Source organism: Rattus norvegicus, chromosome 2 (assembly GCF_036323735.1).
Source record: "Rattus norvegicus strain BN/NHsdMcwi chromosome 2, GRCr8, whole genome shotgun sequence".
Lineage (NCBI taxonomy): Eukaryota > Metazoa > Chordata > Mammalia > Rodentia > Muridae > Rattus > Rattus norvegicus.
The window spans coordinates 55,080,415-55,104,806 of NC_086020.1; the positions used below are offsets into that span (position 1 = coordinate 55,080,415).

The 24,392-nt window shown below is 42.4% G+C and overlaps 1 protein-coding gene across 1 annotated transcript in view; it reads left to right on the plus strand.

Moving 5' to 3' along the window:
* Positions 1–24,392, plus strand: part of Oxct1 (3-oxoacid CoA transferase 1) — a 148,340-nt gene that overhangs the window by 116,451 nt on the left and 7,497 nt on the right. The window contains exons 15-16 of the mRNA NM_001127580.1: positions 7,166–7,246; positions 13,000–13,101. Of these exons, the coding sequence (NP_001121052.1) occupies positions 7,166–7,246; positions 13,000–13,101 (183 nt within the window). The remainder of the gene's footprint in view (positions 1–7,165; positions 7,247–12,999; positions 13,102–24,392) is intronic.

Consider the following 24,392-nt stretch of genomic DNA (forward strand, 5'->3'; position numbering starts at 1 on the left):
CACGTGCTCCACTATGTTCATCGCAGCCTTATTTATAATAGCCAGAAAATGGAAAGAACCCAGATGCCCTTCAACAGAGGAATGGATACAGAAAATGTGGTACATCTACACAATGGAATACTACTCAGCTATCAAAAACAACGAGTTTATGAAATTCGTAGGCAAATGGTTGGAACTGGAAAATATCATCCTGAGTGAACTAACCCAATCACAGAAAGACATACATGGTATGCACTCATTGATAAGTGGCTATTAGCCCAAATGCTTGAATTACCCTAGATCCCTAGAACAAACGAAACTCAAGACGGATGATCAAAATGTGAATGCTTCACTCCTTCTTTAAATGAGGAAAAAGAATACCCTTGGCAGGGAAGGGAGAGGCAAAGATTAAAACAGAGACTGAAGGAACACCCATTCAGAGCCTGTCCCACATTTGGCCCATACATATACAGCCACCCAATTGGACTAGATGGATGAAGCAAAGAAGTGCAGACCGACAGGAGCCGGATGTAGATCGCTCCTGAGAGACACAGCCAGAATACAGCAAATACAGAGGCGAATGCCAGCAGCAAACCACTGAACTGAGAATAGGTCCCCTATTGAAGGAATCAGAGAAAGAACTGGAAGAGCTTGAAGGGGCTCGAGACCCCAAAAGTACAACAATGCCAAGCAACCAGAGCTTCCAGGGACTAAGCCACTACCTAAAGACTATACATGGACTGACCCTGGACTCTGACCCCATAGGTAGCAATGAATATCCTAGTAAGAGCACCAATGGAAGGGGAAGCCCTGGGTCCTGCTAAGACTGAACCCCCAGTGAACTAGTCTATGGGGGGAGGGCGGCAATGGTGGGAGGGTTGGGAGGGGAACACCCATAAGGAAGGGGAGGGGGGAGGGGGATGTTTGCCCGGAAACCGGGAAAGGGAATAACACTTGAAATGTATATAAGAAATACTCAAGTTAATAAAAAAAAATAAAAAAAAAAAAAAAAAATAAAAAAAAAAAAAAAAAAAAAAATGAGTTGGTTACATGAGATTAGGTTCATTTTGATGCCCTGAAATATACTGCTATGGTAGCAAGAGATATTATCATTTAGCTAGGGTTGTTCATTACTGAAAAAAAATGTAGTTCTAGGGTTTCATGTATAGATCTAAAGAATTAAAGACCTCTCAAGGAAGCAAATTCTAGAAAGTTCTGAGGCACAAGTCATTGAAAAAAAAATTGTGAGATACCCGAGGTCTCGAAGGGGAGAAAGATGTCAGGGAAACAGATGGACGCAATAGGGTTTAGGAATTAGTCCTGGTGATATCAGGAGCCCTTAAACTATTTTTTTGTTTTTGAGTCTTACTGAATTGTTCAGGTCAGTGCTGAATTCCTTGCTCCAATGATCCTCCTGCTTCAGCTTCCTAAAGCATTGGGTCTGTAGTCTTGCACTGCTCACCCGACTCAAGACATTTTAACTCCTACACTTTGTACTCAAGCTTCTGTTTCTCTGAGCTGGCTTCTGGAGAAGGAAGATGACAAAGAGGCAGAGTGATCAAGGTGAACCCCCAAACCCCTCCTTTTGAAAATTTATTTTATTTATTTATATTTTAATCATTGGCCCCTGCTCAGTCCCCAGCCCCACAGTCCTCATCCCATTTCTCTTCCCCCTTGCCTCTGGAAGGGTGCTCCCCACAACGGGCCACCCCTTTCCCTGAAGCCTCAGTTCTCTAGAGGATTAAACTCATCCTCTCCCACTGAGACCAGACCAAGCAGACGTCTGCTAGACATGTGCCAGGGGCCTCAGTCTGGCCGTTGTATGCCTCCGGTTGGTGGCTCAGTCTTTGGGAGCTTCCTTGGCTTAGTTGACTCTGCTGGTCTTCCTATGGGGTCGCTCTCCCCTTCAGCTTCTTCAGTCCTTCCCCTAATTCAACCATAGGGGTCCCCAAATTCAGTTCAGTGGTTGAATGTAAGTATCTGCCTCTGTCTTAGTCAGCTGCTGGTACAGCCTCTCAGAGGACAGCCATGCCAGGCTCCTGTCTGTAATCACATTATAACATCAGTAATGGTATCAGGCCTTGGTGTACCCCAATGAGATAGATCCCAAGTTGGGCCAGTCATTATATCACCTTTCCTTCACTCTCTTCTCTATTTTTGTCCCTGTAGATCTTTTAGACAGTAACAATTCTGGGTCAGAAATTTTGACTGTGGGTTAGTGACTTAGTTCTTCCTCTTGAGGCCTTGTCTATCTACTGGAGGTAGAATCTTCTAGAGGTCCCACTCTCCATTATTAGGCATTTTGGCTAAGGTCACCCCCAATGAGTCCTGAGACTGTCTCATCTCCCAGGTCTCCAGTACTCTCTAGAGGGTACACCCACCTCTCACCCTCCCCGCAAGACTGCTTATTTCCATTCATTCTCTTTGTGCTCTGTGCCCACCCACCGCCATTATCTGATCCTGTTCCTCCTGTTTTTGGTTTTTAAACCGCAGTTCAACCCCTCAGTGTACCTTCAATGTTTTGTTTAATACCATGATCAGGGAAGTAGATCAAGGCAACAGAGGATTACAATCCAGAGAATTTAAAGGTCCAAATAAATGCCTCCAGCTCTCCATTAATTTAATTAATTTAGAGTACTAGTCTTTGGACTCATGTAGTGTTTTTGATGCTGCCATACTGTACTGACAGTGCTTATTAGAATTTATTTTTAAAAGTTCAAAATCAGCAATCCTTCCTGCTCTGTGAATCACTGATGAATGCAGCTGTCATGCTATACTGTGAGGCTCAGCTCAGCACGCTCAGGAAAGTGCAAAAGTGGGAGTCAATCACGTTTGTCTTGAGAGCCAACCTGTTGTTGCGCTGCAATGCTGATGCTTATCATCTGGGCGAATTTTATTTTTGCTCTTGATCTCTGCTGTGTCTTGGAGCTAAATGTGAATGGAATCACCTAGCTACATTGTTTTAACTGTACAAATACAAGTGCTGGTTTCCTAGGTGAGCCTTCTGGTTTGTCTCCAAATATGTACTGTGTTTTCATTAATTCTGGTGTTCTGAGGAAATTAATTTAGCCCATTCTTTGCTTATTTCTATGTCAGACTTCATGTAGGGACTTAGAACTTCATAAAGAATTTATTGGTAGGTGTACTGGCTGGTTTTGTGTGTCAAGTTGACAGAAGCTGGAGCTATCAAAGAGAAAGGAGCCTCCCTTGAGGAAATGCCTCCATGAGATCCAGCTGTAAAGCATTTTCTCAATTAGTGATCAAGGGCAGGAGAGCCCAGCCCATGGTGGGGGGGGGTACCATCCCTGGGCTGGTAGTTCTGGGTTCTATAAGAGAGCAATCTGAGCAATCCAGGGGAAGCAAGCCAGTAAGTAACACCCCTCCATGACCTCTGCATCAGCTCCTGCCTCCAAGTTCCGGCCCTGTGTGAGTTCCTGTCCTGACTTCCTTTGGTGATGAACAGCAATATGGAAGTGTAAGCTGAATAAACCCTTTCCTCCCCAACGTGCTTCTTGATCATGACGTTTTGTGCAGAATACAAACCCTGACTAAGACAGCAGGTTACCTGAATTTTAATTATAGGTTGTATAAACAATGGCAGTTAACAGTTATTTATACTAAGTGTTGGATGCTGCGTTTAATTTAAATCTAATAATACTATAAAGTGACACAGCCAAGTATGAACACACAGGTCTTGCACGGATAGTGTGAGAAGGACCAGGTTTTGTAGAAAAGTTCCTTGGTGAGGTGTCTACACCTTCCCTACCTATGCTATATTATTTATGCAAAAAATGGTTTCTAAAAGGTCTGTGTTGGTAGGGCTCCATTAGTGTTGTCAGTCGACATTCATCATTCCTCCTAAAATGGGGCTGCTTGTTCATTAAAATCCACGTGGCTGCCTTCACACCCAATGCAGCTCCTTTTCAAATAACGAGAACAAAGTGAGAGCTCCCTGCAGGAAGTGTTCCTCCGAGGCCTACAGACTACTCACTTCATTAGAAGTCAGACTTGGAATTCATTGTGACATGTCTTATTTGAGCTATATTAGATGTAAGAGAGCCTGACAACTATAGAAGTTCAATGTTCATCATTAATTTCAGCTGTTAAATTTAGCTTCCGTGACATGCAGAATTTGAAATCTCACAAGGAAGGTGACAGTAGATGAGAAGAGAAGATGAGAATTTCATTCTATATCTGCAGCTTTCCTTATAGAGCAAGCTAGATCTAGAAACAACTCGTTTTTTTTTTTTTTTTTTATTAACTTGAGTATTTCTTATATACATTTCGAGTGTTATTCCCTTTCCCGGTTTCCGGGCAAACATCCCCCTCCCCCCTCCCCTTCCTTATGGGTGTTCCCCTCCCAACCCTACCCCCATTGCCGCCCTCCCCCCACCAGTCTAGTTCACTGGGGGTTCAGTCTTAGCAGGACCCAGGGCTTCCCCTTCCACTGGTGCTCTTACTAGGATATTCATTGCTACCTATGAGGTCAGAGTCCAGGGTCAGTCCATGTATAGTCTTTAGGTAGTGGCTTAGTCCCTGGAAGCTCTGGTTGCTTGGCATTGTTGTACATATGGGGTCTCGAGCCCCTTCAAGCTCTTCCAGTTCTTTCTCTGATTCCTTCAACGGGGGTTCTATTCTCAGTTTAGTGGTTTGCTGCTGGCATTCGCCTCTGTGTTTCCTGTATTCTGGCTGTGTCTCTCAGGAGCGATCTACATCCGGCTCCTGTCGGTCTGCACTTCTTTGCTTCATCCATCTTGTCTAATTGGGTGGCTGTATATGTATGGGCCACATGTGGGGCAGGCTCTGAATGGGTGTTACTTCAGTCTCTGTTTTAATCTCTGCCTCTCTCTTCCCTGCCAAGGGTATTCTTGTTCCCCTTTTAAAGAAGGCGTGAAACATTCACATTTTGATCATCTGTCTTGAGTTTCATTTGTTCTAGGCATCTAGGGTAATTCAAGCATTTGGGCTAATAGCCACTTATCAATGAGTGCATACCATGTATGTCTTTCTGTGATTGGGTTAGCTCACTCAGGATGATATTTTCCAGTTCCAACCATTTGCCTACGAATTTCATAAAGCCGTTGTTTTTGATAGCTGAGTAATATTCCATTGTGTAGATGTACCACATTTTCTGTATCCATTCCTCTGTTGAAGGGCATCTGGGTTCTTTCCAGCTTCTGGCTATTATAAATAAGGCTGCGATGAACATAGTGGAGCACGTGTCTTTTTTATATGTTGGGGCATCTTTTGGGTATATGCCCAAAAGAGGTGTAGCTGGATCCTTAGGCAGTTCAATGTCCAATTTTCTGAGGAACCTCCAGACTGATTTCCAGAATGGTTTTACCAGTCTGCAATCCAACCAACAATGGAGGAGTGTTCCTCTTTCTCCGCATCCTCACCAGCATCTGCTGTCACCTGAGTTTTTGATCTTAGCCATTCTCACTGGTGTGAGGTGAAATCTCAGGGTGAAACAACTCGGTTTTGAAGGTGTAATATCTAGCTACTTAACATGTAGTCGACACTAGTTTTGACTAAGTTAAGGTAATCCTTTGTCTTAAAAAAAAACAACCCATCCAAGATTCATAATAGTCTTCCATTTTTATTCCTATTCCCTTTCATTCATTTATTCGTACATCTGTCTATCCATCCATTTATTCATACATTGTCCATCTATCCATTCAGAAATTGTAGAATACCTTTTATGCCTTGCACTGACTTACACATATCAAAGCCTTCTTAACTATAGGTCCATGGCAAAGTTGAGGAGTTACTGTGAGGAGTAAAATCACAATTAGTTTGAGTTGTGTGAAATGCATTGTCTCTGCCCATGTACATGGTTTGACACCAGTCTGGGGAGACATCTCATCTAATTCATGGGTGGATGTTTAAGAAAGCTAAACAGGCAAGGGATGGTGGTGACGTCCATTGTATTTGGTGTGTTTAGATCCACAAGAAGGAAGAAGCATTTTACCGTTTTTAAGGCAAGACCCACAGTGCACTAGGCTAGCCTACAGCCTCAAAGGCGGCTACCCTTTCATCTATGCTCTTAGTGCTCTGAAGTTAAATAGGAGTTTAATCATAACCGGAAGGTCAGAGCCGATGTCGCCTACAGCTGGGCTCCAAGGAAACCTCTAAGAAGCCACTTCTACACTGGGGTCAGGAAGGAGCTCAGGAAGGGAGTTAATGGGTAAAACCTGGTTTCCACTCATAATCGCCCCCTTCCGTTTTCTGTTGGCAGAAAGGAAACTGTGGTTAAAAGAAATTGGAAAAGAAAAAGCTCATTTAAGACAGGTTATGTATTTTCAAAGTAAAGCTCAGACAATCTCAAGGGAAAAGAAAACAATAAGCACAAGAGAAAGTGAGTACAGTATGCGGAGTCACTTGGCCCCGCAGTGGTCTATTTTGCGTGGTCATTAGGAAAGAAAAAAAAATCAATTCCAGTGGCTGAAAATAACAACAAATCATGACAGGCCTTGCCTGGGAGGACTGAAAAGGATGATGGGGACTTTGGGACTGCAAGTGGGACTGGTAAGAAAATTAGGTGTTCATATACCACAAGTAGATAATCTCTAAAGTTCGTATCGAGGAATTAATAGCATGCTAAATATACTGCTTTAGATGTAGGAGACACACACACAAAAATATAGAATTGATGTGTTTTCCCATTGACAAAGGAAACAAGGCATTGCTGTTTTCTGTGCGTGTGTGTGTGTGTGTGTGTGTGTGTGTGTGTGTGTGTGTGTGTGTTTAATGAACAGAATTAAGTCTGTTTTAGGAGAGGAAGGTTAGGTCGCATGCTTGCTTTGTATGTGTCCTTCTTACTCTTGGCAAACAACTACAGATTTATTAAGAGGACCATTCTTTGGAAGAGAATAATGAGGGGATATTATACTGGAACCACACATCAGGTGCTTCAGGTTATGAGGCTTGAGGGTACTTATAGGTGGAGCAGTGTTTTCCTGGTAAATCTCATAAGCTGAGCGTTTGGTAACTTATCAGGGTCCTCACTAAGTCATTCTAGGAGTGATAGCTGAGAGAAGAGAGCTTGACAAAGGTTTGGAAATAGCCTCTTTAAAAGTTGATGTCTCTGACAGCTTCTGATTTTTCTACAGTCATAGACCAATTCTAAGGAATTACTCCCCTAAATAGTGTTGTTAATGTTTTTTCTCTTTGTCCTTTAAAACAGGGGAATGCGCATAAAATCATGGAGAAGTGTACACTACCACTGACAGGAAAGCAGTGCGTCAACCGCATCATTACAGAAAAGGTAAGGACCGCTCTTCTCTTTGCCTCCAAGCACATCAACCACCCCCTCCCTCCCTTATTTCACTGGGAGACACGTCTGGGGCTTTTTAAAAGTCACCGTCTGAAACTATATCGCATCAGTAGCCTTGAGGTTCCGAGAGTCTGTGGAACGAAGGGATGGGGAAATGAGTGTTTCTAAATGCAGACTTGCTCATGTGTAGTTCTCTGCAATTACTCTCACGCACCGGAACTCTTATCCCGGGTAGTTCTCCCACTACGCTGTAATCAGAGAGGACTTAGATTAATCCTTAAATCTGAATTCTTAAGGCATCAGGATGGGCGATGAATGTAAATTTCAGAGTGCACTTGTTTTTTCTTATTTTCTTTCTTGTCTGCCCAAACAACAAGGATAAAAGGTTGGATTTTTTTTCTAGGAAAATTCACCCACAGTTGAGTCACTTGGGTGTGAGTTGTGGCATGGACCCACAGTGGGCCCAGACACACATACTTAGCATGGTTTCCGACCTTCTTATGAAGTGGACTCCAGAACACATCTGTCACTTCCAGGCCTCTGTATTTTGTTTCCTAAATGGACAGTTTTGGCCAATTGTACAGTAAAAGACTGCTCATGTTAGAGAAGTATTTAGGGATGCTGTCCACAGCCAGATTTCTTTCTCGGATTTAAACGGACAGTGTGGGAATGTCATGGTTCCCATGAGTCCTCTGGAAAAGTGGTTTTCTAGAAGACACGGGGCAGAACTGCTTGTCTGAGTTTTCCCCACTTCTCAGCGGTGCCTCTCTTCTTTTAACCAGAGCTGTATGGCAGTGTCTCACAGCATCTGGCTCCCCAGCCTTCTAGAGAGCCACGACAGGAACACTCTAAAGTACACTCTGCCATGGGTTAAGTAGACAGCACTTCCCAGAAGCTGCATTTTCAAGGAAGCTTCCCTCTGGTCCTGCATTCCTGAGACTGTATGGAATTCCATGAATGTGCATCATGGCACACAAGGGCAGAAGAGCAAGTGTATCAGCCACTGTTATTTCTTGAGTCTCCTCTAAACTGTGGGTAGAACTTGTTGAGATGATCCTTTGCTTTGTAGTGAGGACAGGGCCATTCTCAATCCTGATTTCTTTAGTATGGTGGTAGCCTTAACCAGGGGTTTTCTAGCAATGGTCTTCCCAAACCTGAGCTTCCTTTATCCCTGAGTAAGGCTCTCTCCACTCCTCCCCTGCCCTTGCCTGCCCTGCCCCTGGCTTCCCAGGTCTGCTACCTACACAGCCTCCTATGCCACACTCTGCTCTCTTGTATTCCACCCCTCCTTTAAGCCTAGCTACACCTGCATCACAGTGGGGCTTGCCACCCTCTTAGTGGCCAGTGCTTTCCTCCTCACAGTGGCCCATCATCCCCATCATTCATCCCTAGCATTTTCCATTTGATACTTGTGTTTCCTTATGTACTATTTATGGGTGATAAAGTTTAATGACATTCCGAGCACCTTTTTTACTTCCTTTTTCCATTCTTCCACTCAATAAACCTTTCTTTGGAGAACCTTCTCAGAACCACACTGTCTAGCAATGCCTTACAGAAAGAAGGAGGAGGGGGGAGGGGGAGGTGAGGGAGGGAGAAGGGGGAGGGAAGGAAGGGGGAGGTGGTGGTTACAGATGTCCCTCACAGGACACATTCCATGGGATTAGGCAGCAGGCACCCAGGGGAGTAAGGAACTCCATAGACAAGGCACAGCACACCAGATGTCATCCCACATGGCAGCCCAGCAGCAGTACCAAGAACTGCTACTCGGGGGCTGGGGATTTAGCTCAGTGGTAGAGCGCTTACCTAGGAAGCGCAAGGTCCTGGGTTCGGTCCCCAGCTCCGAAAAAAAGAACCAAAAAAAAAAAAAAAAAAAAAAAAAAAGAACTGCTACTCGGCGGCATCATACACAGCATCGCCCAAGTTACACTTTTTCTGTCAAGTCTTTCTGACTTAAAACTCTCCTGCCTCAGCAAGCTTCTATAAGGGTGCTCCCCCCATCCACCCACCCACTCCCTCTCATCTCCCCTCCCGGGCACTCCCCTACACTGGAGTATTGAGCTTTGACAGGACCAAGGGCCTCTCCTCCCATTGGTGCCCAACAAGGCCATCCTCTGCTGCATATGCACTTGGAGCCATGGGTTGATCCCTATGTACTCTTAGGATGGCGATTTAGTCCCTGGGAGCTCTGGTTGGTTGATACTGTTGTTGTTCTTATGGGGTTACAAAGCCCTTCAGCTCCTTCAGCCCCTTCTCCAACTCCTCCATTGGGGACTCCGTTCTCAGTTCAATGGTTGGAATTCAGCCTAATCTTATGAGTAGGGCACCACTGGAAAGACAGGTAATTTCTATATTTTTTTTAGAGAAGGAGAATGTCTGACTTACTGTATCCTGGCAAAGCTCAGGACAGGAGGGAGGGGAAGAGCAGTGTGAGGCAGGAAAGAAGAGGGAAGAAGAGGGAAGAAGTGGGAGGCAGAAAGGGGTTTCCTTTTTAGCTCTCTGGCAGAAGGGTGCATTAGAAGAACAGAGTCTGGTTGGCGGCACACATGATGAGCTTGGACCTCTCTTGGACCTCAGATCTTGTTTTCTGGGCCCACTGTTCCTTCTGTCACCTTCAATTGGACACCTTCAATTTCATATTCCTGAGAGTCTGAAAAAGACAAAGGGAGATTCAGATCTAGGGTTCAGAGGAGAAGTCGGAACTGTTATAAGCTACCGAGAGACCTTAGCAAATGGCCACAGATGGCCACAGTCAGAACATGAAGTATGAATGACACTGTGGGAAGGAAAGAAAGTCAGGACAGCTAGGCTAGTGTGTCTGGCGTCTCAGGGATGGGCTGCGTGCTTACCTCCGTGAGTCGTGCAGGGGAGGGTGCTCTGTGGAGGATTTGAGGATGCATATCATGCACCATCCCATAATTCCTTCCCAGGAGGATTCCCTTAGGCTGCCCTTGGAAAGCAATTGTAATTGTTTCCTGTCCTGTGGATCAGTTATAATAGATAGTGTCCCTATCAGCACCTGCCTGTAATCAACCCTCCGATCCATAATGTAGCCCTTATGGTGGTAATAAAGTAATTAGCTTACTTACCTGTAAGACAGGGTAGTTTCAGTATCATTTTTGATTAGCAGTTAACAATTTAGCTTTTAGGTTTTCACTCTCTGTTTTGTATCAAGGTTTTGTTTGCCCCTAAGACTACTAAAACTCTTCCCAAATAATTCAAGTTTCCATCTTTTTAAAGTCTATAGATGGCTGGCCTTCTGTATAATCTGGGAGTTAGTTAGAGCATGATGATAGTGTTAATAAAAAGGGTTTTCTTTTTAAATCATGCAGCCAGTTTGTAATCTCACCTCCCTTAATCCTGAAGCCCCACATTAATGACACCACAATTATCTTTTTCTGAAAGCATGTCTGTATCTCTTCTTAATAACATAATCCAGGGGTTTTTTGGTCATTTTTCCTTTATTTTTATAAATTTATAGTTGTTTATTGTTAGCATTCTGTCTAAGCTCTGTCCCACAGTTACCTGGCAACAGCCAGGTGTGTTCGCCAGGTATGCTTGACACTATAAAAGGGGCTGCTTGCCCCCCTCCTCACTCTCTTGCTCTCTTGTTCTCTCTTGCTCTTGCCTTCCCACCCCCTCCTGTTCCTTCCCCTTCCCACTCCCTCCCTCCTCCCTCTCTCTTCACCATAGTCTGCCTCTACTCTTCTTCCCTATCCCCCCCTCTCTCTGTCTCTCTCTGTCTCTCTCTCTGTCTCTCTCTGTCTCTCTCTCTCTCTGTCTCTCTCTCTCTCTCTCTCTCTCTCTCTCTCTCTCTCTCTCTCTCTCTCCCTCTCTCTCTCTCTCTCTCTCTTTGCTCCTACTACCCTCTTAACTCCCCTTCCCATGCCCTGAATAAACTATTCTATACTATACTGTCCTGTGGCTGCTCCCTCAGGGGAAGGGATGTCTCAGCATGGGCCCTCAGAGGCACCCCCTTCCCCCATACCTCACCACACCCCCATAGAACATATCCCCCTTCTCTTTATCTTTTTGTAAACACATCAGTTATGATGCATGAAAAAGCAGCAGATCAGTTTTAATGGTGCTCTAGACAGACTTTCTACAAAAGAAAAATACCCATTTAAAAAGTTTTTATCATTATAAAGGCAGCTAATAGAATATATAAACAGTCCCAAAATTAACATTTTCCCCACTCATAGAGCACACACTTCTGCTGGAAAAAAACAACAACAACAACAACAACAACAAGGAAGGTTTTGTTGTTTTTGAGAACGGAAGTGTTGACCGGAGAGCTGGCTCAGAGGTTAAGAATGCAAGTGTGCAAATAGAAGTTTGCTGTAGTATTTGCTCTTAAATTTCAATCATTGTTTCAAGAAAAGCAACTAACTTATCAAGCAAACAAAGAAAGTAGGCATCTTTCATCCTGTGAGACTTCTGAAAGAAAATGCTAACAGACTGGAGACTAATTTTTTCAGGCCTTTGAATTGGCTTAGTCAATCTGCTAAGTAATAACAACACATCTGTCCCAGGTGTAGTCCAGAGAACGTGTCACTGTCCTGTATGCTCCTGTACCACAGCCCCCTGTACCACAGCCCCCTGTACCACAGCCCGAGGAAGGGGGAGGGGGTTTCTGTGCTCCCACACCACAGTTTCCCCAGGCTGCTTAGCTGTTGTGCAGCAGAGCTCTGTGACAGGCGAGCTCAAAGCCAGTGCTTTTCCCTCAGTGTGGCGCCTTCTCAGTAACCATGTATTTAAACATGACTTCAAAGATAGTTGAAAATAAAGATTGAAGGCTACAAAAAAAAAAAGGGTAAATTTATGTTATATCCACTGTAGAAAACCTGGGAGATATAACCTTTAAGTCTGAGAAAGGAGACTCCCTATGAAAGCTGCACAGAGACCCATAGAACAGGGTTTGAGGGTCTCAGTTACAGCTTATCAATACAGTCTTCCCGAGGCAAGTGACCCTATGTCCCAAAACTAAGCAGAGCCCAGCAAATATCTGAGAAGACTTCTGAAGAATTCCCAAGTATAAAGCTATATTGAGTGCTTTGTAGACCTCGTCTAAAGTCAAGCATACTGTGGTGGAACCATCACAAGGTGGTGGCGTGACCACGATGCTAGGTGGGTTGTTCAGGCTGGGGTTGGCATTCCCTGTTTGCCTTAGGCACCAGCACTGCCATTCGATTTGCTAGAGAAAGGCATAAGCGTGGGTTCTCATGCTCTCCTCTTGGGACCCACGTGTTTCCATGGGAATGTCAAGGTCGGAGACCTTTACCAGGGAGCACTTTAACAGCCACTTAGAGGAGCTGGCTGGGCTTTCATTTCATAAGTACACTTGGGTACTACAGTGTCTTCTGTTGTTTACTCAGCATCGTTTTCCCTTCATCCCCATCCTGTCTCTTCCCTGCTATCCCCCTGCCTCGTTCCCACTTTGTTCATTCCTGTCCCTCTCCCTTTCATTGGTTGCCTCTCTGGCATTTCATCTAATGACTTCACAAATGGAAGACAGCTTAAAAAATGGAATACAGTACTAGAAGAAGCCAACTGTAGCCAAGAAAAATGGCTGATGAAGGACTTGGTATTGTTTATAGTAGTCATAACAGACATTCTTTTTTCCATTGCCTGGATTTCTGTTTCTGGCCCTGGATCCTCTCTCTGTCCTAGGAACTTAAAAACCTATATCACCCCTATGATATTTTTTCATGATGGAAATGGTTGTCATTTTCTTGACTTTCCTACAGGGTGTGTTTGACGTGGACAAGAAAAACGGGTTGACATTGATCGAGCTTTGGGAAGGCCTGACTGTTGATGACATCAGGAAGAGCACAGGCTGTGACTTTGCAGTAAGTGCTTCTGTGGGCAGCGTCTTGCACGGGACCTCAGGCTGGGTGGACAAATGGTTATAGGCACCAACCATTCATTTCTGCGCAATTAAGGAGCTGATCTGAGCAGGAGCAGAAGGGGAAGCTGCGTGCGTGCGTGACTCAGGCCAGGGCCGTCAGTAATGTGACAGAACATGACAACACACCAAAGAGCTAGAGAGGACAGAGGACACCTGCTTTGTGTGAAGTTATGGAAGTTCTCTATTTGTCAGATGTGGCCAATCCTGATGTTTGACACTTGTGGAGAAAGGAGGCTTCCTTGTCCTTACACTTGTCTGACAGTGACCCTCTCCTTGGCTCAGTTCTGTGGTTTTTATTCTAATATTAGAGATACTAGAATGTAACAGGAGCAAACCTGTTGCGTCCTACCTGCAGGTAAATAATAGCGCACAGAAAACTCAGACTTGGAAATCTAGTAAATATACAAGGAGAGTCCCTATTAAAATTCCCTTAGTCACACTTACTTATGTCTGCTTTAAAAAAATGTATTCATTTATTGTGTGTGTATAAAAGTGTTTATTATAAATCACTAGTCACCTTCTGTTAGGGTTGACAGATAGATGTAATTAACTTAAAGTTAACCAAAGGTAAAAGGGATGTATATGTCTGAAATAGTGTAGGACAGAACTCATTTACTAATTACAATAAAACACACTGAGAAGAAATTAGAGAAACTCATTTAACAAAAAGTGTTTGATGCGCCGACCATAGATGTCATACTTAACTTCCTGAGCACGCAGGCTTGGCCTGTTCCTACAAATGCATAACGAATTTCCTTGAACCAACTTTGTTGTATAATTCATTATGTACATAGTAACCACCTCTTGGTACTGTTCCAAGGCCTTTTGTTTATTAACCTTTTCTGAATTTCCCTTTGGAAAAAAGCAGTCTCCCAGTAATACCTTGCTTGAAAAGCGCGTTTTTAATTAGCTTTCTCATAATCTCAGGGGAAAGAAAGGGAATTTATTTATTCTTGAACTATTTAGGACTTTTTACTCCAGTGAAACAAGCAAACGGTTTCCTAATAGGCTCCTTTGTTTTGCTTTGTGCCTGTGCGGAACAGGAAACCTCTGACAGGTAACACCTTCAGAGATCTGCAGAAATTTCAGTTTCTGCTGCAAAAGAATGCCCAGCATAAGACCCTCATTATTGAGGTATTAGCTATTTATGTGGGTAATTCAGAAAGCCTCACTGTTTTCATTAGACACCCATGGGGGGAGGGGCTACTTGTCATTTCTGTATAGATTTGAAAATTTCAGCCCTTCTGATATCCCAGTATAATCCCCTCTGTTTGCATTTATGAAACCGATATGAAATTGGTTTACGTTTTGATGTTTTAATATGTATATGTGTTGTGTTCAAGTCAAGATAGATGTTCCTATGTACTAAAGCATCAGTGATGGAAACATTTAAAATCCTCTCCAGCAGTGTGACGCATATCACACATCGCTGTTATACCTAGGCAGTCACCACTGCCCAGCAGCACAGCACACATTCTCACGCCCAGCCTTGGGGAACCAGGATTCCACTCCCACTCTGACGTCATACTGTTTTCCAGTCTCCATGCAAGTGAGATCACGCAGCGCTCATTTTCATGTGCCTGCTCCCATGTCTCATCTAAAGCGGTGACTTCCACTGCCGTGTGTGTTGCCACAGATTCCAAGAATTCATTTTTTTTTTTTTAGTAACTTGAGTATTTCTTATATACATTTCGAGTGTTATTCCCTTTCCCGGTAACCGGGCAAACATCCCCCTCCCCCCTCCCCTTCCTGATGGGTGTTCCCCTCCCAACCCTCCCCCCATTGCCGCCCTCCCCCCACCAGTCTAGTTCACTGGGGGTTCAGTCTTAGCAGGACCCAGGGCTTCCCCTTCCACTGGTGCTCTTACTAGGATATTCATTGCTACCTATGAGGTCAGAGTCCAGGGTCAGTCCATGTATAGTCTTTGGGTAGTGGCTTAGTCCCTGGAAGCTCTGGTTGCTTGGCATTGTTGTACATATGGGGTCTCGAGCCCCTTCAAGCTCTTCCAGTTCTTTCTCTGATTCCTTCAACGGGGGTCCTATTCTCAGTTCAGTGGTATGCTGCTGGCATTCGCCTCTGTATTTGCTGTATTCTGGCTGTGTCTCTCAGGAGCGATCTACATCTGGCTCCTGTCGGTCTGCACTGCTTTGCTTCATCCATCTTGTCTAATTGGGTGGCTGTATATGTATGGGCCACATGTGGGGCAAACTCTGAATGGGTGTTCCTTCAGTCTCTGTTTTAATCTCTGCCTCTCTCTTCCCTGCCAAGGGTATTCTTGTTCCCCTTTTAAAGAAGGAGTGAAGCATTCACATTTTGATCATCCGTCTTGAGTTTCATTTGTTCTAGGCATCTAGGGTAATTCAAGCATTTGGGCTAATAGCCACTTATCAATGAGTGCATACCATGTATGTCTTTCTGTGATTGGGTTAGCTCACTCAGGATGATGTTTTCCAGTTCCAACCATTTGCCTACGAATTTCATAAAGTCGTTGTTTTTGATAGCTGAGTAATATTCCATTGTGTAGATGTACCACATTTTCTGTATCCATTCCTCTGTTGAAGGGCATCTGGGTTCTTTCCAGCTTCTGGCTATTATAAATAAGGCTGCAATGAACATAGTGGAGCACGTGTCTTTTTTATATGTTGGGGCATCTTTTGGGTATATGCCCAAGAGAGGTATAGCTGGATCCTCAGGCAGTTCAATGTCCAATTTTCTGAGGATCCTCCAGACTGATTTCCAGAATGGTTGTACCAGTTTGCAATCCCACCAACAATGGAGGAGTGTTCCTCTTCCTCCACATCCTCGCCAGCATCTGTTGTCCCCTGAGTTTTTGATCTTAGCCATTCTCACTGGTGTGAGGTGAAATCTCAGGGTTGTTTTGATTTGCATTTCCCTTATGACTAAAGATGTTGAACATTTCTTTAGGTGTTTCTCAGCCATTCGGCATTCCTCAGCTGTGAATTCTTTGTTTAGCTCTGAACCCCATTTTTTAATAGGGCTATTTGTCTCCCTGCGGTCTAACTTCTTGAGTTCTTTGTATATTTTGGATATAAGGCCTCTATCTGTTGTAGGATTGGTAAAGATCTTTTCCCAATCTGTTGGTTGCCGTTTTGTCCTAACCACAGTGTCCTTTGCCTTACAGAAGCTTTGCAGTTTTATGAGATCCCATTTGTCGATTCTTGATCTTAGAGCGTAAGCCATTGGTGTTTTGTTTAGGAAATTTTTTCCAGTGCCCATGTGTTCCAGATGCTTCCCTAGTTTTTCTTCTATTAGTTTGAGTGTGTCTGGTTTGATGTGGAGGTCCTTGATCCACTTGGACTTAAGCTTTGTACAGGGCGATAAGCATGGATCGATCTACATTCTTCTACATGTTGACCTCCAGTTGAACCAGCACCATTTGCTGAAAATGCTATCTTTTTTCCATTGGATGGTTTTGGCTCCTTTGTCAAAAATCAAGTGACCATAGGTGTGTGGGTTCATTTCTGGGTCTTCAATTCTATTTCATTGGTCTATCTGTCTGTCTCTGTACCAATACCATGCAGTTTTTATCACTATTGCTCTGTAATACTTCTTGAGTTCAGGGATAGTGATTCCCCCTGAAGTCCTTTTATTGTTGAGGATAGCTTTAGCTATCCTGGGTTTTTTGTTATTCCAGATGAATTTGCAAATTGTTCTGTCTAACTCTTTGAAGAATTGGATTGGTATTTTGATGGGGATTGCATTGAATCTGTAGATTGCTTTTGGTAAAATGGCCATTTTTACTATATTAATCCTGCCAATCCATGAGCATGGGAGATCTTTCCATCTTCTGAGGTCTTTAATTTCTTTCTTCAGAGTCTTGAAGTTCTTATTGTACAGATCTTTTACTTGCTTGGTTAAAGTCACACCGAGGTACTTTATATTATTTGGGTCTATTATGAAGGGTGTCGTTTCCCTAATTTCTTTCTCGGCTTGTTTCTCTTTTGTATGGAGGAAGGGAACTGATTTATTTGAGTTAATTTTATACCCAGCCACTTTGCTGAAGTTGTTTATCAGCTTTAGTAGTTCTCTGGTGGAACTTTTGGGATCACTTAAATATACTATCATATCATCTGCAAATAGTGATATTTTGACTTCTTCTTTTCCGATCTGTATCCCCTTGACCTGCTTTTGTTGTCTGATTGCTCTGGCTAGAACTTCAAGAACTATATAGAATAAGTAGGGAGAGAGTGGGCAGCCTTGTCTAGTCCCTGATTTTAGTGGGATTGCTTTCCATTTAGTTTCTCTCCATTTAGTTTAATGTTAGCAACTGGTTTGCTGTATATGGCTTTTACTATGTTTAGGTATGGGCCTTGAATTCCTATTCTTTCCAGGACTTTTATCATGAAGGGGTGTTGAATTTTGTCAAATGCTTTCTCAGCGTCTAATGAAATGATCATGTGGTTTTGTTCTTTCAGTTTGTTTATATAATGGATCACGTTGATGGTTTTCCGTATATTAAACCATCCCTGCATGCCTGGGATGAAGCCTACTTGATTATGGTGGATGATTGTTTTGATGTGCTCTTGGATTCGGTTTGCCAGAATTTTATTGAGTATTTTTGCGTCGACATTCATAAGGGAAATTGGTCTGAAGTTCTCTTTCTTTGTTGTGTCTTTGTGTGGTTTAGGTATAAGAGTAATTGTGGCTTCGTAGAAGGAATTCGGTAGTGCTCCATCTGTTTCAATTTTGTGGAATAGTTTGGATAATATTGGTATGAGGTCTTCTCTGAAGGTCTGATAGAATTCTGCACTAAACCCGTCTGGACCTGGGCTCTTTTTGGTTGGGAGACCTTTAATGACTGCTTCTATTTCCTTAGGAGTTATGGGGTTGTTTAACTGGTTTATCTGTTCCTGATTTAACTTCGGTACCTGGTATCTGTCTAGGGAATTGTCCATTTCCTGCAGATTTTCAAGTTTTGTTGAATATAGGTTTTTATAGTAAGATCTGATGATTTTTTGAATTTCCTCTGAATCTGTTGTTATGTCTCCCTTTTCATTTCTGATTTTGTTAATTTGGACGCACTCTCTGTGTCCTCTCGTTAGTCTGGCTAAGGGTTTATCTATCTTGTTGATTTTCTCAAAGAACCAACTTTTGGTTCTGTTGATTCTTTCTATGGTCCTTTTTGTTTCTACTTGGTTGATTTCAGCTCTGAGTTTGATTATTTCCTGCCTTCTACTCCTCCTGGGTGTATTTGCTTCTTTTTGTTCTAGAGCTTTTAGGTGTTCTGTCAAGCTGCTGACATATGCTCTTTCCTGTTTCTTTCTGCAGGCACTCAGCCCTATGAGTTTTCCTCTTAGCACAGCTTTCATTGTGTCCCATAAGTTTGGGTCTGTTGTACCTTCATTTTCATTAAATTCTAAAAAGTTTTTAATTTCTTTCTTTATTTCTTCCTTGACCAGGTTATCATTGAGTAGAGCATTGTTCAATTTCCACGTATATGTGGGCATTCTTCCCTTATTGTTATTGAAGACCAGTTTTAGGCCGTGGTGGTCCGATAGCACGCATGGGATTATTTCTATCTTTCTGTACCTGTTGAGGCCCGTTTTTTGACCAATTATATGGTCAATTTTGGAGAAAGTACCATGAGGAGCTGAGAAGAAGGTATATCCTTTTGCTTTAGGATAGAATGTTCTATAAATATCCGTTAAGTCCATTTGGCTCATGACTTCTCTTAGTCTGTCTACATCTCTGTTCAATTTCTGTTTCCATGATCTGTCCATTGATGAGAGTGGGGTGTTGAAATCTCCCACTATTATTGTGTGAGGTGCAATGTGTGTTTTGAGCTTTAGTAAGGTTTCTTTTACATATGTAGGTGCCCTTGTATTTGGGGCATAGATATTTAGGATTGAGAGTTCATCTTGGTGGATTTTTCCTTTGATGAATATGGAGTGTCCTTCCTTATCTTTTTTGATGACTTTTAATTGAAAATTGATTTTATTTGATATTTGAATGGCTACTCCAGCTTGCTTCTTCTGACCATTTGCTTGGAAAGTTGTTTTCCAGCCTTTCACTCTGAGGTAATGTCTGTCTTTGTCTCTGAGGTGTGTTTCCTGTAGGCAGCAGAATGCAGGGTCCTCGTTGCGTATCCAGTTTGTTAATCTATGTCTTTTTTTTTTTTTTTTGAATTTTTTTTTTTTATTAACTTGAGTATTTCTTATATATATTTCGAGTGTTATTCCCTTTCCCGGTTTCCGGGCAAACATCCCCCTCCCCCCTCCCCTTCCTGATGGGTGTTCCCCTCCCAACCCTCCCCCCATTACCGCCCTCCCCCCATAGACTAGTTCACTGGGGGTTCAGTCTTAGCAGGACCCAGGGCTTCCCCTTCCACTGGTGCTCTTACTAGGATATTCATTGCTACCTATGAGGTCAGAGTCCAGGGTCAGTCCATGTATAGTCTTTAGGTAGTGGCTTAGTCTCTGGAAGCTCTGGTTGCTTGGCATTGTTGTACATATGGGGTCTCGAGCCCCTTCAAGCTCTTCCAGTTCTTTCTCTGATTCCTTCAATAGGGGACCTATTCTCAGTTCAGTGGTTTGCTGCTGGCATTCGCCTCTGTATTTGCTGTATTCTGGCTGTGTCTCTCAGGAGCGATCTACATCCGGCTCCTGTCGGTCTGCACTTCTTTGCTTCATCCATCTTGTCTAATTGGGTGGCTGTATATGTATGGGCCACATGTGGGGCAGGCTCTGAATGGGTGTTCCTTCAGTCTCTGTTTTAATCTTTGCCTCTCCCTTCCCTGCCAAGGGTATTCTTTTTCCTCATTTAAAGAAGGAGTGAAGCATTCACATTTTGATCATCCGTCTTGAGTTTCGTTTGTTCTAGGGATCTAGGGTAATTCAAGCATTTGGGCTAATAGCCACTTATCAATGAGTGCATACCATGTATGTCTTTCTGTGATTGTGTTAGCTCACTCAGGATGATATTTTCCAGTTCCAACCATTTGCCTACGAATTTCATAAACTCGTTGTTTTTGATAGCTGAGTAATATTCCATTGTGTAGATGTACCACATTTTCTGTATCCATTCCTCTGTTGAAGGGCATCTGGGTTCTTTCCATTTTCTGGCTATTATAAATAAGGCTGCGATGAACATAGTGGAGCACGTGTCTCTTTTATATGTTGAGGCATCTTTTGGGTATATGCCCAAGAAAGGTATAGCTGGATCCTCAGGCAGTTCAATGTCCAATTTTCTGAGGAACCTCCAGACTGATTTCCAGAATGGTTTTACCAGTCTGCAACCCCACCAACAATGGAGGAGTGTTCTTCTTTCTCCACATCCTCGCCAGCATCTGCTGTCACCTGAGTTTTTGATCTTAGCCAATCGCACTGGTGTGAGGTGAAATCTCAGGGTTGTTTTGATTTGCATTTCCCTTATGACTAAAGATGTTGAACATTTCTTTAGGTGTTTCTCAGTCATTCGGCATTCCTCAGCTGTGAATTCTTTGTTTAGCTCTGAACCCCATTTTTTAATAGGGTTATTTGTTTCCCTGCGGTCTAACTTCTTGAGTTCTTTGTATATTTTGGATATAAGGCCTCTATCTGTTGTAGGATTGGTAAAGATCTTTTCCCAATCTGTTGGTTGCCGTTTTGTCCTAACCACAGTGTCCTTTGCCTTACAGAAGCTTTGCAGTTTTATGAGATCCCATTTGTCGATTCTTGATCTTAGAGCATAAGCCATTGGTGTTTTGTTCAGGAAATTTTTTCCAGTGCCCATGTGTTCCAGATGCTTCCCTAGTTTTTCTTCTATTAGTTTGAGTGTGTCTGGTTTGATGTGGAGGTCCTTGATCCACTTGGACTTAAGCTTTGTACAGGGTGATAAGGATGGATCGATCTGCATTCTTCTACATGTTGCCCTCCAGTTGAACCAGCACCATTTGCTGAAAATGCTATCTTTTTTCCATTGGATGGTTTTGGCTCCTTTGTCAAAAATCAAGTGACCATAGGTGTGTGGGTTCATTTCTGGGTCTTCAATTCTATTCCATTGGTCTATCTGTCTGTCTCTGTACCAATACCATGCAGTTTTTATCACTATTGCTCTGTAATACTGCTTGAGTTCAGGGATAGTGATTCCCCCTGAAGTCCTTTTATTGTTGAGGATAGCTTTAGCTATCCTGGGTTTTTTGTTATTCCAGATGAATTTGCAAATTGTTCTGTCTAACTCTTTGAAGAATTGGATTGGTATTTTGATGGGGATTGCATTGAATCTGTAGATTGCTTTTGGTAAAATGGCCATTTTTACTATATTAATCCTGCCAATCCATGAGCATGGGAGATCTTTCCATCTTCTGAGGTCTTCTTCAATTTCTTTCCTCAGTGTCTTGAAGTTCTTATTGTACAGATCTTTTACTTGCTTGGTTAAAGTCACACCGAGGTACTTTATATTATTTGGGTCTATTATGAAGGGTGTCGTTTCCCTAATTTCTTTCTCGGCTTGTTTCTCTTTTGTATAGAGGAAGGCAACTGATTTATTTGAGTTAATTTTATACCCAGCCACTTTGCTGAAGTTGTTTATCAGCTTTAGTAGTTCTCTGGTGGAACTTTTGGGATCACTTAAATATACTATCATGTCATCTGCAAATAGTGATATTTTGACCTCTTCTTTTCCGTTCTGTATCCCTTTGATCTCCTTTTGTTGTCTGATTGCTCTGGCTAGAACTTCAAGAACTATATTGAATAAGTAGGGAGAGAGTGGGCAGCCTTGTCTAGTCCCTGATTTTAGTGGGATTGCTTCAAGTTTCTCTCCATTTAGTTTAATGTTAGCAACTGGTTTGCTGTATATGGCTTTTACTATGTTTAGGTATGGGCTTTGAATTCCTATTCTTTCCAGGACTTTTATCATGAAGGGGTGTTGAATTTTGTCAAATGCTTTCTCAGCATCTAATGAAATGATCATGTGGTTCTGTTCTTTCAGTTTGTTTATGTAATGGATCACGTTGATGGTTTTCCGTATATTAAACCATCCCTGCATGCCTGGGATGAAGCCTACTTGATCATGGTGGATGATTGCTTTGATGTGCTCTTGAATTCGGTTTGCCAGAATTTTATTGAGTATTTTTGCGTCGACATTCATAAGGGAAATTGGTCTGAAGTTCTCTTTCTTTGTTGTGTCTTTGTGTGGTTTAGGTATAAGAGTAATTGTGGCTTCGTAGAAGGAATTCGGTAGGGCTCCATCTGTTTCAATTTTGTGGAATAGTTTGGATAATATTGGTATGAGGTCTTCTATGAAGGTTTGATAGAATTCTGCACTAAACCCGTCTGGACCTGGGCTCTTTTTGGTTGGGAGACCTTTAATGACTGCTTCTATTTCCTTAGGAGTTATGGGGTTGTTTAACTGGTTTATCTGTTCCTGATTTAACTTCGGTACCTGGTATCTGTCTAGGAAATTGTCCATTTCCTGAAGATTTTCAAGTTTTGTTGAATATAGGTTTTTATAGTAAGATCTGATGATTTTTTGAATTTCCTCCGAACCTGTAGTTATGTCTCCCTTTTCATTTCTGATTTTGTTAATTTGGACGCACTCTCTGTGTCCTCTCGTTAGTCTGGCTAAGGGTTTATCTATCTTGTTGATTTTCTCAAAGAACCAACTTTTGGTTCTGTTGATTCTTTCTATGGTCCTTTTTGTTTCTACTTGGTTGATTTCAGCTCTGAGTTTGATTATTTCCTGCCTTCTACTCCTCCTGGGTGTATTTGCTTCTTTTTGTTCTAGAGCTTTTAGGCGTGCTGTTAAGCTGCTGACATATGCTCTTTCCTGTTTCTTTCTGCAGGCACTCAGCGCTATGAGTTTTCCTCTTAGCACAGCTTTCATTGTGTCCCATAAGTTTGAGTATGTTATATCTTCATTTTCATTAAATTCTAAAAAGTTTTTAATTTCTTTCTTTATTTCTTCCTTGACCAGGTTATCATTGAGTAGAGCATTGTTCAATTTCCACGTATATGTGGGCATTCTTCCCTTATTGTTATTGAAGACCAGTTTTAGGCCGTGGTGGTCCGATAGCACGCATGGGATTATTTCTATCTTTCTGTACCTGTTGAGGCCCGTTTTTTGACCAATTATATGGTCAATTTTGGAGAAAGTACCATGAGGAGCTGAGAAGAAGGTATATCCTTTTGCTTTAGGATAGAATGTTCTATAAATATCCGTTAAGTCCATTTGGCTCATGACTTCTCTTAGTCTGTCGACATCACTGTTTAATTTCTGTTTCCATGATCTGTCCATTGATGAGAGTGGGGTGTTGAAATCTCCCACTATTATTGTGTGAGGTGCAATGTGTGTTTTGAGCTTTAGTAAGGTTTCTTTTACATATGTAGGTGCCCTTGTATTTGGGGCATAGATATTTAGGATTGAGAGTTCATCTTGGTTGATTTTTCCTTTGATGAATATGAAGTGTCCTTCCTTATCTTTTTTGATGACTTTTAATTGAAAATTGATTTTATTTGATATTAGAATGGCTACTCCAGCTTGCTTCTTCTGACCATTTGCTTGGAAAGTTGTTTTCCAGCCTTTCACTCTGAGGAGTGTTTCCTGTAGGCAGCAGAATGCAGGGTCCTCGTTGCGTATCCAGTTTGTTAATCTATGTCTTTTTATTGGGGAGTTGAGGCCATTGATATTGAGAGATATTAAGGAATAGTGATTATTGCTTCCCGTTATATTCATATTTGGATGTGAGGTTATGTTTGTGTGCTTTCATTCTCTTTGTTTTGTTGCCAAGACGATTAGTTTCTTGCTTCTTCTAGGGTATAGCTTGCCTCCTTATGTTGGGCTTTACCATTTATTATCCTTTGTAGTGCTGGATTTGTAGAAACATATTGTGTAAATTTGGTTTTGTCATGGAATATCTTGGTCTCTCCATCAATGTTAATTGAGCGTTTTGCAGGATACAGTAACCTGGGCTGGCATTTGTGTTCTCTTAGGGTCTGTATGACATCAGTCCAGGATCTTCTGGCCTTCATAGTTTTTGGCGAGAAGTCTGGTGTGATTCTGATAGGTCTGCCTTTATATGTTACTTGACCTTTTTCCCTTACTGCTTTTAATATTCTTTCTTTATTTTGTGCGTTTGGTGTTTTGACTATTATGTGACGACGGGATGTGTTTCTTTTCTGGTCCAATCCATTTGGAGTTCTGTAGGCTTTTTGTATGCCTATGGGTATCTCTTTTTTTAGGTTCGGGAAGTTTTCTTCTATGATTTTGTTGAAGATATTTACTGGTCCTTTGAGC